This window comes from Salmo trutta, chromosome 4, assembly GCF_901001165.1.
Source record: "Salmo trutta chromosome 4, fSalTru1.1, whole genome shotgun sequence".
NCBI classification, from domain to species: Eukaryota; Metazoa; Chordata; class Actinopteri; order Salmoniformes; family Salmonidae; genus Salmo; species Salmo trutta.
The window spans coordinates 51434386-51447799 of record NC_042960.1 but is presented as its reverse complement, the minus strand read 5'-3'; the positions used below and the strand labels follow the sequence as shown (position 1 = coordinate 51447799).

General features: G+C 41.4%; 1 protein-coding gene across 1 annotated transcript; it reads right to left on the bottom strand.

Annotated features, from left to right (window-relative positions):
- Nucleotides 1-4211: 4211 nt before the first annotated feature.
- LOC115192558 (leupaxin) lies at nt 4212-12457 on the bottom strand. The gene is made up of 9 exons (XM_029751202.1): nt 12366-12457; nt 6780-6871; nt 6609-6676; nt 6365-6467; nt 5669-5950; nt 5352-5525; nt 5134-5215; nt 4847-4995; nt 4212-4648 (listed from the first exon to the last, which is right to left on the bottom strand). Exons 1-9 carry the CDS (start codon nt 12376-12378, stop codon nt 4382-4384), a joined length of 1230 nt encoding a protein of 409 aa, XP_029607062.1. The 5' UTR covers nt 12379-12457; the 3' UTR covers nt 4212-4381.
- Between the last annotated feature and the right edge of the window lie 957 nt (nt 12458-13414).

The window sequence follows — 13414 nt, the reverse complement described above, 5'->3', positions numbered from 1 at the left end:
TATTTGCATTGTCCCCACCCCCTCTTTTACGCCACTCTCTGTTTATTGTCTATGCATAGTCACTTTAACCTGTGTTCCCCCACATATTGACTCTGTACCAGTACCTCCTGTATATAGCCTCGCTACTGTTATTTTACTGCTCATCTTTAATAATTTGTTATTTTTCTTAAAACTGAACTTGTAAGTAAGCATTTCACTGTAAGGTGTTGTACTCCTGTTGTACTCGGCGCACATGAGAAATACATTATATTTTTTTGGGGTGTCGGAAAATGTATGAAGTAAAAAATACATTATTTTCTGTAGAAATGTATTGAAGTAAAAGTAGTCAAAAATATAAATAGTAAATTACAGATTCCCCAAAAAACTACTATGTACAACTCATTAACGAATGTTCAAAAAGTGTGTGTTCATATTTATTTGTGTGTATGCATGTGTGCACATGTGTTAGTGTGTGTATGCGTCAGTGTTTATGAGTATGTCAGCCTGCGTTTACTATTGGTGTTAGACAGTAAGAGCGGAGAGCAGGTCGAGGAGGCTCAGCCAAGGACAACAGGAAGTGCCTGAGGACAGAGGAGCCAGTCATTAATCAGGTGTGATACCTGCACCCTCCGCCAGCCCAGCCAGGGCAGCAGGACTGGGCCAAGTCAAACACAGCCAGCCCACAGCCCAGAGGGACCAGGACTGGACCGGCCCCAGCGTGAATACACTGGCCTAATTAACTTTTCTGCTCCTAAGTCACCGTCTGTGTTACTATGGAAGTAATTAGAGGGGTGTTAAAATTGTCAGTTTTCTCTCCACTTAAAAAACAAATCCATTCACACCTTCAGGAACACTGACCCCTCATATATGGACATATAGAGTCTGACGTATATATAGCACCAAGGAAGGACCACCTTGTAAACCAATATCCTCATTGCCTAACCTGGCTGTAGTCAAATTAAATTATTTTCCCAGTGTAAGATAATGTGAGGTAATGTTTTAACACTTAGGGACTTTGAAACAGACATGGACCATTGCGTCTCGTTAAAACAGCCCACGTTTGTTGAACTGAATATCTTTACAGGCTTTTTTCTCTGTTTGGTCAGTTAGAATAACAGATTACTCTGCATTGCCAGCGCCTAGTTTCAAGCTGAGCACTGAAGCTGTGCTAATTCGGTTATTTATGAAAGTCAGTGATGCTGACCAGTGAAACCATGGATACTAACCTATTTGTGGTGGAAAAGTGCACCAGGGTCATTATTGTAGTTGGCAACATATTTCTTTTTTTTTTTGCTCCCCAATTAATCATGACTGTCTCTCACTGCAGGCTACTAATTCCATAACAATGATGCTCACACAGACACACATAGAGGATCAATTGTGGTGAAAAAGCCTTAGTAAATTGAGGACTCGTCACTCGTCTTTGTGAGCCTGTCTTCCACCATTTTGTCGGTTTCAAATTTGCCTGCGTCCACAACCCTCATATGTTCATCAATACTTTGGGGCCTGGCAGAAGGGCATTTCTTCTGAATGTGGTGTATATTTCAGGTCTATAATGTGTTAATGAATGACCCTTGTATCTGTTTGGGTTCAGAGAGTTTGTTTTCTCTCGTTTTCTCAAGTGTGTTAATGTCTGTTGTGTCTGTCTCTCCACTCAGCTAAGCTCTCATCACCATAATGGACTCCTCTTTAATAAACAGAATGAAGCTGTCATCTACATCTGTGAATATCGGTCTGCTGGCTGTCAAACTGATTAACTGAGATGTATTAGACAGTTATTGGCTAAAACGTTGATTGAGGGTAGATATCAACTCTGGGTTTACGAGGTAGAAGGCCACCCTCGCCTGGTTGTGACCCACAGTGGGACTGTGCCTCTCTGCGTACCCCCTACCCCGAGTGGGGTGACACAGGGGCCACAGGCAGCTTGTGGCAAGGGTAGGGTTTCAGTGTCACACAGGGGTAACTCTCCATATTGCCCTCCTCCTCACCCTCTGGCCTTCTCCAGCCTCCAGCCCCGAGCTCATAGGCCTTTCCATGCCCCAATGCACTCCTTCTCCAGCCTCCAGCCCCGAGCTCATAGGCCTTTCCATGCCCCAATGCACTCCACGGGTCTCTGTTACCCTGTTACACAGCAGTAAATGTCACCTGAGTTACATTCCCCCCAGCACCCACAGACAGCCCTTTATTCACCGCCTTTTATAAGAGCCACAACTCACATTTCATGTTCGCTGGGTTTATTATGTGCCAAGAACCTTTTCCTCCCCTCAGTTGAATCACTCCCCTTGAAGTATGTAAAGTGCTTGTGTATTTTTGGCCTGTTTTGTTTTATATCTTGATTCGTTTTCTGTTTTAATGTGGTTTGAGACTGTCTTCATTGCTGTATGGTCAAGAAGACCTTACACACCACAGCCAGGATTAGTGTCAGTGTGTATGTCGGAGGTACTTCAAATTTAGGCTGACCAATATGAGCTTACAGCTACGAAAAGCTTTTATACAGGAAACAGTGTGTTAAACAAGGCTTAGAAATCATGTGAGAGAGCGGTACATTAACGAACAGAGCAGAGGGCTTGGCCAGGCAGAGTAGTATGTTGTGACACCAACCCACGTTAGTCCAGGGTAGGAGACCAGGAGACTTGATCTAATGTGCTGATGACAACATGATTTATCCCCTTCTCAATGTCCAGTCACACACAGCCTGCACACAGCCAGTAGTCCTATACATCAACAGAAAAGTGGCTACTTTGTAGGGCCCTAGTATTACACCACATTACAACCTTGCTGTGTGCCTACAGTTACCGTAAGTGGTATGGGTTGGTGCTCACTTCTGTTGTTAAAGCTTCTCCTGGAACCTTCACTATTTGTTTCAACACCCTACTCGATCTCTCATAGACTGCAATAGACGGGTCAATGTTGAGAATTGTTCTAAACCTGACACGTACAGTAACTTGGTTCCAGAGAGAATATGCCAATGTAAACTGTCAGAGCCATAGAGAAGTCTCTTGATGAACTACAGTTGGAAAGCAGTCTTGGCTCTGCCAGCATGGATCACCCCTCTGCCAACCCATGGCACTGAGGACATCTTTATGGAACCCATGGATTTTCCTCCAGGAAAAACTCAACTGGATTTGGTTGATTGCTGTTATTCTTTCTCCATCTTTAAATGCTTTGTGATCATGATGAATTCATTTAAACCCAATTTAGGCGATATTGATACACCTTAAGCGATCCAAAGTTCCAGATGTAGAATTTGATTTCATGTTTCAGACATTAGAAATAATCTTTTCATGATCTGCTCTATTATGTGGTTACATTTCAATGAGGCATTCAGATGGTAACTCTTTTCCTTGGTAAGCCTATTCCAAACAAACACTCCTGTTCATTCCCATGAATACGTGATTATACACTGAGTGTACAAAACATAATATTGAGTTGCACACCCTTTTCCCCACAGAACAGCCTCAATTTGTCGGGGCATGTACTCTACAAGGTGTCGAAAGCGTTCCTCAGGGATGCTGGCCCATGTTGACTCCAATGCTTACCACAGTTGTTGGATGTTGTTTGGTGGAAGACCATTCTTGATACACACGGGAAACTGTTGAGCGTGAAAAACCCAGCAGCATTGATGTTATTGACACAAACCAGTGCACCTGGCACCTTCTACCAGACCCTGTTCAAAAGGCACCTAAATATTGTTTCTTGCCCATTCACCCTCTGAATAGCACACATACACAATACATGTCTCAATTGTCTCAAGGCTTAAAAATCCTTCTTTAACCCATATCCTCCCCTTCATCTACACTGATTGAATTGGATTTAACAGGTGACTTCAATAAGGGATCATAGCTTTTACCTGAATTCACCTGGTCAGTCTATGTCATGGAAAGAGCAGAAGTTCTTAATGTTTTGTACACTCAGTGTATGTCCACATGCAACACAGGACACAAAAATATTTTTCAATTCTTATGCGGATATTGCCTTCATGATCTGTGTGGGATTTTCCACATACTTTGTAAGTATGACTTTTTTCAGGTTAATTGATTACCTTATATATGAACTGGGTACAATTAGGAGATTTGTATAATTTGTATAAACTGTTTCAATATTCAAATTCAATCTCCAGCTGTCCTATGAACGTGTCTGGAGACAGACAGGCAGGCAGCGTTTCTCAGCCAGTCGAAATCATGAATCAGCTTTGTGTCGGGACTATATCTAGATGAAATAGTATGAATAAATTTATCAATATACATTTTTTTATTAAAATATGTCAATCATTATTTGATTATGTTGGTAACCCATTGTATAAAAGTGACAATGCCCTCGAAGCATGGTTTGCCCGCACTCGAACCAGTGCCAATATATCCTCCAAACACTGGCATCTCGGACATTATCACTTGAATAAGTCTCACACAAACAGTTTGGTGTGGCAGGCTGAGCAGTAGGGTTTCCCTTCCTGCTCCTTGAACACCCCCTGGCTGAGTTTACGCAGACAGAAGGCACACACAAAGTGCTCAGGGTGGAACTTGCGCTCCAAAGCAGAGATGCAGCGGCCAGAGATGGGCTCTCCACAGCCCCCACACAGTGTACCCTGTCGGGAGTGGAAGTGCAGAGAGCACAGGGGACGACCATCCAGCTCCAGGAAACAACCATCGTTGAAGGGCTTCAGACAGTCCTGGAGGGATGGAGAGAAGGAGAAAGAGAGCACTTATTCTATCTACTTGATATAGTAGGCTTACTCTTTATTGGAGGTTGAGTAGGATTCTGATAATATCAGCACAATGTATTGTGGCTGTTGGCTGTTCAAAGTTTATTGTCTGAGAAATGGTAGAATTTTCTAAGCCATGTGTGTGATCTGTGGTGAGCGACTCACTGAGCAGACGAAGCAGTTGGGATGCCAGGTGCCGTTGGCTGCAGTCAGGTAGTTCTCTCTCACAGGGTCTCCACAACCAGTGCACTTTGGAGCAAAGAGATGGTAAAAGTCTCTGTGGCAGTATGGCTTCCCGTCATTCTCCAGAAAACCTATGGCACATCAAAGGACACACACGCAAAGAGAGGAGTGTTCTCAGTCACACTGTGGTCTAGATCATAGGTTACCCTATAGGGAACAGTAGTAGTTGTGGTGCCATCTGTCAGGCAGATAGATGTGTGCTCCTTCACCTTCAACCCCAAAGAGCTCCCCACAATGGGAACAGAAGAAGTGCTCAGGGTGCCAGGTGCGGTCCATCGCTGTCAGGATGTTCTGAGAGAGAGGACAAAGAGCCCAGCATGCAGTGAGGTAAACCCAACGACAACAGATCTATAGAGGTGATGAGTTGGTTTTGTGCAGTGTTAAATAATGGTGATAATACAGTCCAATCCAAAGAGAAGGAGTGTACCTGCAGAATGGGGCCCTTGCAGTAACCACAGCGAGGTGAGAAGAGATGCTGGTAGTCTTTCTCACAGTAGGCCTTCCCCTCCCTCTCAAAGAAGCCACTAGTCCCCAGCTCAGCCTGACACTCCACACATACAAAGTGTTCTGGGTGCCACACCTGGCCCAGGGCTTTGATCATCTGCCGAATAAAATAAAGTGGTAAGAAGAAAAATATACTTTGTTTCATGTACTGGCCATGGTACTTTTGACTGATCATCTTCGCCTATACTGTTATTTTGAAATCAAGCTTTTGTCTGGTTTTTGACAGCTCAAGCTGTTTACCTTTCCCACAATGACCTTGGCACAGGAAGCACAGTGGCCCTTCGCCACCGTTCGTACACCCATCTTCTCCATATCAGAGCTCAGGCCTCCCAGAAGGTCATCTATCGCGTCCGTTTTTTTCTGCGTTGATGCCTTGCGCTCCAGATCAGAAGTCTTAGGGCTGTCGGTGCTCTCCTGTTTCGCTTGTGTGTCCTCCTTTTCTTTCTTTTCTCCAACCTGGTTCTTTTTGACTGACTTCTGGACAAGTGGTGGTGGGGTTGAGGGAGGAGGAGGGTCTGGGAGCTAAAGATGAGAAAAAACTGTGTGTCCTCAAGACAGAATCTAAAACATGTTTTTAACAGTGGTATATCTCAAAATTCTATTCATTTTGGAGGCACTAGTAGTACTAAAGCTTCCAATATTTATTTAGTTTGCTAATACTGCCCTCTGCTGTCAGATCAAGTCAACTTCATTGAAAGACAGGGAATTGTATTTGCTTGATTCTACCCATCCTCTCTCCTTGCCTCCTTCTCAAAACCCATTGGATGAGAAGCCGTTGGATGGGAAGCTCAGAGGTCCCTCCCCTCTGACCTTCTCATACAATGGGTTTTGAGGGGGCGAGGAGAGAGGACACAAGGAATCAAGGAAATGCATTTGAGATTCTCCTACAGTCATCCTCTGCTCATGCTCTGACCGACATGATAGATGCTTCCTCACCCCCATCTCCAGGCCAAACAGCAAATCCTCCATTATGGAGTCCAGCTCTCTGGTAGCAGAGCAAGGACTCAGCAGACCGGCATCCACTGGAGCTGGTAACTCACTGACAAACACACAGAGAAAACCACAGATGAGCACTGCTATGCAATGGACAATGATACATCTCAGTCTCAGTACTATCTGTATGGTCTGACCCAGGGTCATAATGTATGGCTATCTGTGAGCAGACCTACCAGTGGCTCACCTGTATACATTGGTGCTATCTGTCTCATCTTTCTTTGGAGGGAGACCAACAGGACAAACCTTTGAGACCTGTGGGAAATTCCACATAAAGCATAGAGCTAAAAGACATATCCAGTTGTAATAGTCGGACAAAAGACTAAACAACAACTGCTAGAGGTGATTTTGTCATTACCTGTCCATATGTGTTGGCTGTATCACTTTCTTTCTCCTGAGGAGCTGACTCTGGACCAGCTAAGTTGAAAGATAGCTCTTCTAGGATAAGATCTATAAAACACATATATGCTGTGGTATGGTATGGTACTACAGTATCAACCAGAATAAGCACTTCTAACAGACTTCCTCTGAGATGAGTTACAATGCCTCACTTTGTTCTCCGTTTGCCTATTGCGAGGTGCACCCATTGACCTGATGTGGTTGTTTCCAGTGGTGTAAAGTACTTAATTAAAAATACTTTACTGTACCTCAAGTATTTTTGGGGGTATCTGTACTTTACGTTACTATTTTTGATTACTTTTACTTTTACACCACAACATTGCTAAAGAAAATAATGTACTTTTTACTCCATACATTTTCCCTGACACCTAAAAGTACTAGTTACATTTTGAATGCTTAGCAGGAAAGGAAAATGCTCCAATTGTCACACCCTGACCTTAGAGAGCCTTTTCATTTCTCTATTTGGTTAGGTCAGGGTGTGATTTGGGTGGGCATTCTAGTTTTTCTATTTCTATTTCTTTGTTGGCCGGGTATGGTTCCCAATCAGAGGCAGCTGTCTATCGTTGTCTCTGATTTTGGATCATACTTAGGCATCCTTTTTTCCCACCTTAGTTTGTGGGATCTTGTTTTTGGTACTGGGCTGTATGCCCTACTGAACGTTACGTTTTCGTTTGTATTTGTTTTGTTTTGTTTCGGTGTTCATTTAATACATTTAAAATGTACGCCTACCACGCTGCACCTTGGTCCAATCCTTCAATCAACGAACGTAACACCAATTCACACACTTATCAAGAGAACATCCCTGGTCATCTCTACTGCCTCTGATCTGGCGGAGTCACTAAACACAAAGACTTCGCTTGTAAATTATGTCTGAGTGTTTGAGTGGCTATCTGTAAATTAAAAGAACATGAAAAATGTGCCGTCTGATTTGCTTAACCAAATAGACTTTTACTCAAGTAGTATTTTACTGGGTCACTTTTCCTTGAGTTATTTTCTATTCTAAGGTATCTTTACTTTTACTCAAGTATGACAATTGGGGACTTTTACCACCACTGATTGTTTCATACAGTGCTGCTTCCTGAGGATATGATATAAGAGACGTTACAGACAAGATCCTCAAAGCAGAAGTGAAACTTTTGAAACTGATGCAGTCTATGACTAACAAACAGTCTTATTCTGACTTTTAACTCACATGCTGACGGTAGCCTATGAAAGGGAACATTTTATATAACTATTGTATTGTGCTCATTTTAAGAGGAAGTTTAACATAAGTCAGAAATACACTGGTGGAGATTTAGCACAAATCCATGATTTGTTTCTTTTTTCAAAGTAAAAATAAAACGTATATTAAGTACCTTCAGAAAGTATTCATGTATGGAATCGCCGCCAAAGGTGTTTCTACAAAGTATTGACTCAGGAGTGTGAATACCTATATAAATAAGTATTCAAGAGCATTGCACACCTGGATTGTACAATATTTGCCCATTATTGTTTTTTAAGTTGATTGTTGATCATTGCTAGACAGCCATTTTCAAGTCTTGCCTTAGATTTTCAAGCCGATTTAATTAAAAACTGTAACTGGGTCACTCAGGAACATTCTATGTCGTCTTGTTAAGCAATTCCAGTGTAGATTTGGCCTTGCGTTTCGATACACCATCCAAAGCCTAATTAATAACTTCACCATGCTCAAACGGATATTCAGTGTCTGCTTTTTTTATTTTTACACATCTACCAAACGGTGTCCTTCGTTGCTAGGCATTGAAAAACCTCCCTGGTCTTTGTGGTTGAATCTGTGCTTGAAATTCACTACTCAATTGAGGGACCTTACAGATAATTGTATGTGTGTGGTACAGAGATGGGGTAGTCATTCAAAAGTCTAGGCCCTGTCAAAGCCGGGGGGTTCTACTAAGTTATATGGAATTGTTTTAAGAAGGTCATACCAAGGATCATTTTGCTATTTGGTTTTGAATTTTAAGACACATTGCAATATGAAAAAAAGTTTTGGGGGCAAATTTTTTTTGGGGGGCCTTACTGCAATTAGCCCATACAAACGCATTGAACAACATATTCACTGCATGGAATAACATATAGTCACCCCCAAAAAATCTAAACTAAGTTTGTTCTGAAGTGCCCTATATCTGAGCAATTGGGAAACATTTTTTATTTTTTTTAACATGTATTTAACCCCTTATTTTTGGCACTAAACAGTCTCCACGTATACTTCCATTCATTTTTTCAACTGGTACTGGGGGACCTTTAGACGAGTCTTGTGAACACATGTACTGTCACGGTTGTCGTATGATGAAGAAGCGGACCAAAGCGCAGCGTGTGTATCGTTCCACATTTTCTTTATTAAACTGTGAAACTATGCAATACATACAAAATAAACTACAGAACAAAAACAACAAACCTTGACGAAGGGGTGAAACATACACTAATTCAAAAACAATCTCCCACAAACCCAGGTGGGAAAAACAACTACTTAAGTATGATCTCCAATTAGAGACAACGATGACCAGCTGCCTCTAATTGGAGATCATCCCAAAAAATCCCAACATAGAAATACAAAAACTAGAACATAACAACGTAGAAAATCTAAACTAGAAAAAAAACTGTCACGCCCTGACCTACTCTACCATAGACAATAACAGCTTTCTATGGTCAGGACGTGACATGTGCAGTTGAAGTCGGAAGTTTACATACACCTTAGCCAAATACATTTTCCACAATTCCTGACATTTAATCCCAGTAAAAATTCCCTGTTTTAGGTCAGTTAGGATCACCACTTTATTTTAAGAATGTGAAATGTCAGAGTAATAGTAGAGAGAATGATTTATTTCAGCTTTTATTTCTTTCATCACATTCCCAGTGGGTCAGAAGTTTACATACACTCAATTAGTATTTGGTAGCATTGCCTTTAAATTGTTTAATTTGGGTCAAACGTTTCGGGTAGACTTCCACAAGCTTCACACAATAAGTTGGGTGAATTTTGGCCCATTCCTCCTGACAGAGCTGGTGTATCTGAGTCAGGTTTGTAGGCCTCCTTGCTCGCACACGCTTTTTTAGTTCTGCCCACAAATTTTCTATAGGATTGAGGTCAGGGCTTTGTGATGGCCACTCCAATACCTTGACTTGTTGTCATTAAGCCATTTGCCACAACTTTGGAAGTATGCTTGGGGTCATTGTCCATTTGGAAAACCCGTTTGCGACCAAGCTTTAACTTCCTGACTGATGTCTTGAGATGTTGCTTCAATATACCCACATAATTTTCTCACCTTATGATGCCATCTATTTTGTGAAGTGCACCAGTCCCTCCTGCAGCAAAGCACCCCCACAACATGATGCTGCCACCCCCGTGCTTCACGGTTGGGATGGTGTTCTTCGGCTTGCAAGATTCCCCTTTTTTCCTCCAAATATAACGATGGTCATTATGGCCAAATAGTTCTATTTTTGTTTCATCAAACCAGAGGACATTTCACCAAAAAGTACAATCTTTGTCCCCATGTGCAATTGCAAACCATAGTCTGGCTCTTTTATGGTAGTTTTGGAGCAGTGGCTTCTTCCTTGCTGAGCGGCCTTTCAGGTTATGTCAATATAGGACTTGTTTTACATTTGCATTTTAGTCATTTAGCAGACGCTCTTATCCAGAGCGAGTTACAGTAGTGAATGCATACATTTGATACATTTCATGCATTTTTTATTATTTGTATTTTTTTTGTACTGGCCCCCCGTGGGAATCGAACCCACAACCCTGGCGTTGCACACACCATGCTCTACCAACTGAGCCACAGGGAAGGCCATGTTTTACTCTGGATATAGATACATTTGTACCTGTTTACTCCTGCATCTTCACAAGGTCCTTTGCTGTTGTTCTGGGATTGATTTGCACTTTTCGCACCGAAGTACGTTCATCTCTAGGAGACAGAATGCGTCTCCTTCCGGAGCAGTATGACGACTGCGTGGTCCCATGGTGTTTATACTATTGTTTGTACAGACGAACGTGGTACCTTCAGGCATTTTGGAAATTGCTCCCAAGGATGAACCAGACTTGTGGAGGGCTACAATTTTGTTTCTGAGGTCTTGGCTGATTTCTTTTGATTTTCCCATGATGTCAAGCAAAGAGGCACTGAGTTTGAAGGTTGGCCTTGAACTACATCCACAGGTACACTTCCAATTGACTCAAATGATGTCAATTAGCCTATCAGAAGCTTCTAAATCCATGACATCCTTTTCTGGAATTTTCCAACCTGTTTAATGGCACAGTCAACCGAGTGTATGTGAACTTATGAATTATAAGTGAAATAATCTGTCTGTAAACAATTGTTGGAAAAATTACTTGTGTCATGCACAAAGTAGATGTCCTAACCGACTTGCCAAAACAATAGTTTGTTAACAAGAAATTTGTGGAGTGGTTGAAAAACAAGTTTTAATGACTCCAACCTAAGTGTATGTAATCTTCTGACTTCAACTGTACGTGTTCGTGAGAGCCTGACCTTTCCACAGAGGGGTCATATTAGTGTGTAGCCCAAACTGTTCGGACGCTACAGACAGAAGTTGGCAGATCATCTGTACTGACTTCAGACAAGTTCCAAGACGCTTGTGGGGGGTCGTAGAGCAAATCGGAGAACACCATCGTGTTTTTCAGTCTCATCGTTCCATAGAGGGATCATAGTTTGCAAGCCAAACCGTTTGGACGCTACAGACAATTATGTGAGAAGACCGATTTTCAGGGTGTCTCATGATTTGACAAACAACGCTCTAGCTCTGTCACTTTTCACCACAGATGCAGAAGTGCGACATAGGCGGTGGATTGAGACACATCCTCTGCAAAAACAAATATGTTTTGTTTAAACTGATCGATTTACATGGGGAGTTTTGTATTGTGCTAATTAGATTTACCCGGAAGCGCAGACATTAACCTTAGGGTTAACCACTATTATTGTACACAGAATGAGTCTATGCAACTTATTATGCGATTTGTTAAGCACATTTTTACTCCTGAACTAATTTAGGCTCGCCATAACAAAGGGGTTGAATATTTATTGACTCAAGACAATTCAGGTTTACATTTTTTATTAATTTCAAAATCTCAATTGAATCAATTTTTAATTCAAGCTGTAAAACAACATGTGGAAAAAGTAAAGCGTTGTGAATACTTTGTGAAGCCACTGTATATCCCTATCCACTGGATTTCTCACTAATTGAATGTGGTTGGTACTAGGTGACTTCAGTCAACAACCTCAACAATCCATCTGTCTATCAACAGAGAACTTTCTTTGCGATTCCCCGTGAATTTACATCAACAGTCATGTCTACAACAATACATTTTATACAGATATGATATACACTATAATATCGATTAGCATGCCCAATGTAATACACGCTTCATTCACCACACACAACAAAACATGTACATTTTCATGAGTATATCATTTTTATATTTTATTCGTGCTCAAATCTATTGATGTGTGTATTTCCTTTATAGTTTGATCTATTGTTTTTTGTTTTATAACACAACAGCAGCAGAGGAAAAAAGTATACTCACCCAGCTCATCCATGCTTGCTCAATGTACTTATCAATGTGTATGAGCCTACATGTTCGGTTGTACGTGTGTGTGTGTGTGTGTGTGTTGGGTTACTGGCAGTTACTGTGGTAACCAGCCCACTTTAATCAGGTCAAAACTGTCATTTCCTTTTGTCAGTTTTTTTTGCAAACTTGAATTTCTCTTGGTGCACTGCTACCTTCCTGATGACACAGACTACATTCTAAGACATTTTCTACTCATATTCTTGAAACATATGATCTGGTGAATAGTTTAACACATTTCATTTGGTTTATTTGATGAGTTAAAAACATAATACAACCTCACAAGTGAATACAAATGTCACAAAAGGTGCCGTGTTGAATTGACCAAACTGCAGCGGGTATGTGGATACTCATTCTTTAATGGCAAAAAAGAAAAGCATCCACAGGAAAAACAGAACAATAAACAGTACTCACGACTAGACAGTGTAGCAGGCTCAATAAACGCAGTGCTCACAAACAATTACCCACAAACACACAGACAAACACACCCTACTAATATAGGACTCCCAATCAAAGGCAACTCAACACACCTGCCTTCAATTGGGAGTCCAATCCCAATTAACTCTACATAGAAAACCAACCTAGAACCTATACCCACAACTAACTAACTAAACCTAGAAATACATAAACACAGAGCAGTGCCCAAACCCCCAGGAATACATAAATAAAACAACCTACTACCTACACCACCACCCCAAACCATATAAAACAAATACCCTCTGCCACATCCTGACCAAACTCCAACAACAAATAACCCTTAACTGGTCAGGATGTGACAGCAAAGCACATGTTGTATGTACACAAATGTTTTATCAATAGCTATCTCCTAAACGCTGATAGTATATGGGTTAACGGGTCAACTATAAATCTGAAAGATTAGAGGGCATACTCGCCTCCAAAAAAAATGGGCTAGGGGTAGATTAAAAAGTTTATTTGACTTTTTTTCAAATAGGAAAGACCAGAGCCATGTACAGGGCACTCAAAAGTATTCAGACCCGTTGACTTTT